General features: G+C 64.7%; 1 protein-coding gene across 1 annotated transcript; it reads left to right on the top strand.

Moving 5' to 3' along the window:
• The first annotated feature begins 104 nt into the window (after nucleotides 1-104).
• Nucleotides 105-1,371, top strand: LOC102033608 (protein ABHD14A). Its single transcript, XM_005422430.3, has 3 exons — nucleotides 105-224; nucleotides 518-753; nucleotides 1,018-1,371. The coding sequence occupies exons 2-3, from the start codon at nucleotides 544-546 to the stop codon at nucleotides 1,198-1,200; spliced, it is 393 nt and encodes a 130-aa protein (XP_005422487.3). The 5' UTR covers nucleotides 105-224; nucleotides 518-543; the 3' UTR covers nucleotides 1,201-1,371.
• Nucleotides 1,372-1,418: the final 47 nt, after the last annotated feature.

Raw genomic sequence — 1,418 nt, 5'->3', positions numbered from 1 at the left:
GCGGGGGGGGGAGCCCCGGGGCCCGCTCCTCACCAGCCCCCGTGGTCGCTGGACGCTGCAGGCACGGCGGCCTTCCTGAACCCCTTCCCGCCTGTCTTCCCCCCGCAGGCCTGATGTCCTGTTCCTGCACGGCCAGGCGTTCACCTCCAAGACGTGGGAGGCCTTGGGCACACTGGCACTGCTCGCTGGAGAGGGCTACCGTGCGGTTGCCATAGATCTGCCTGGTAGGAGCATGGCACTGTGCTTAGCTGATCTCTTTGGGCAGCTCCCGCCCCTTGCCTTAGTCACTGCTGGGCTCTGGATCTCTTCAGGGAGGGCTCTGGGTAGCTGCTGGTGATCCCTGGGGCACTGTGCCTGGGATTTGTCTGTGTCCTGCGCCATTGATGGCTGCGACTGTAGAACCCTGGGGCATGATCGAGGGTCCATTTTTTGCCAAGCCATTGAACCCTGGTGAGGAGAGACCATTGCAGGCCGCACAATGCCCCCTGACCACCCCATGCCCTCTTCCCCGTACCAGGCTATGGGGATTCGCCCCCAGTGGAGATGGCGCTGACAGCACAGGGCCGGAGGGCTTTCCTGGACCGTGTCCTGCAGGAGCTGGGCATGCAGAGGCCTGTTCTCATCAGCCCCTCCATGAGCGGCCGCTTTGCCCTGCCCTTCCTCCTGGCACACGGGGACCGGCTGGCCGGCTTTGTGCCCATCGCACCCGTGGGCACCAAGGACTTCACTGCTGAGCAGTACCGCACCATCCAGGTGGGTTTTTGGGCTCTTGGGGGCTGCCCTGGGTACTTGTGAGCCTTGTGGGCCAGCTGGCTGCAGGGTGATGAGGAGGGTGGCACTGTTTTGGGGTGAGTGAGGGGGACCTGTGACCCCCAGCTCATGGGGGTGCTGGCACCTGCCTCCCCTCAGCTTTGCAGCCCCTGTGATGATGGATGGAGGTGGGCACAGCCCAGGGGGAGTGTGGTGGCCATTTACCCCTCTGACAGCTGCTCTTGTTTTCTCTCCCCCCTTACCAAGACGCCCACCCTGATCCTGTATGGTGACCGTGACACTGGCCTGGCTCCCCAGGCCCTGCAGAACCTCCAGCACCTCCCTAAGCACCGTGTGGCCGTGCTGTCTGGTGCTGGCCATGCCTGCTACCTGGACAAGCCAGAAGACTTCCACCGGGCCCTGCTGGGCTTCCTGCGCCAGCTGAAGTGAGCACTGCCTCCTCCGAGCCAACAGAGGGGCCTCCGGGGGCTGGGAGGCACCGACAGCTGGCATGAGGGATGCTGTTCCTCCTGGGGTGGGGGCAGGGGGTGGGACTGGAGGTGTCCCTTGCTGGCGGGACAGGGTGTCGTCTGTCGCGAGGCCAATAAACTGATGCTGCTCTGGTTTCTGCGTGTGTCCCCAAGCGCCGCGGGGCTCCTCGAGCTCCA

This window comes from Geospiza fortis, unplaced genomic scaffold (assembly GCF_000277835.1).
Source record: "Geospiza fortis unplaced genomic scaffold, GeoFor_1.0 scaffold78, whole genome shotgun sequence".
Classification (NCBI taxonomy): domain Eukaryota; kingdom Metazoa; phylum Chordata; class Aves; order Passeriformes; family Thraupidae; genus Geospiza; species Geospiza fortis.
The sequence above is the reverse complement of the archived record's forward strand: the minus strand, read 5'-3'. Positions and strand labels throughout refer to the sequence as shown.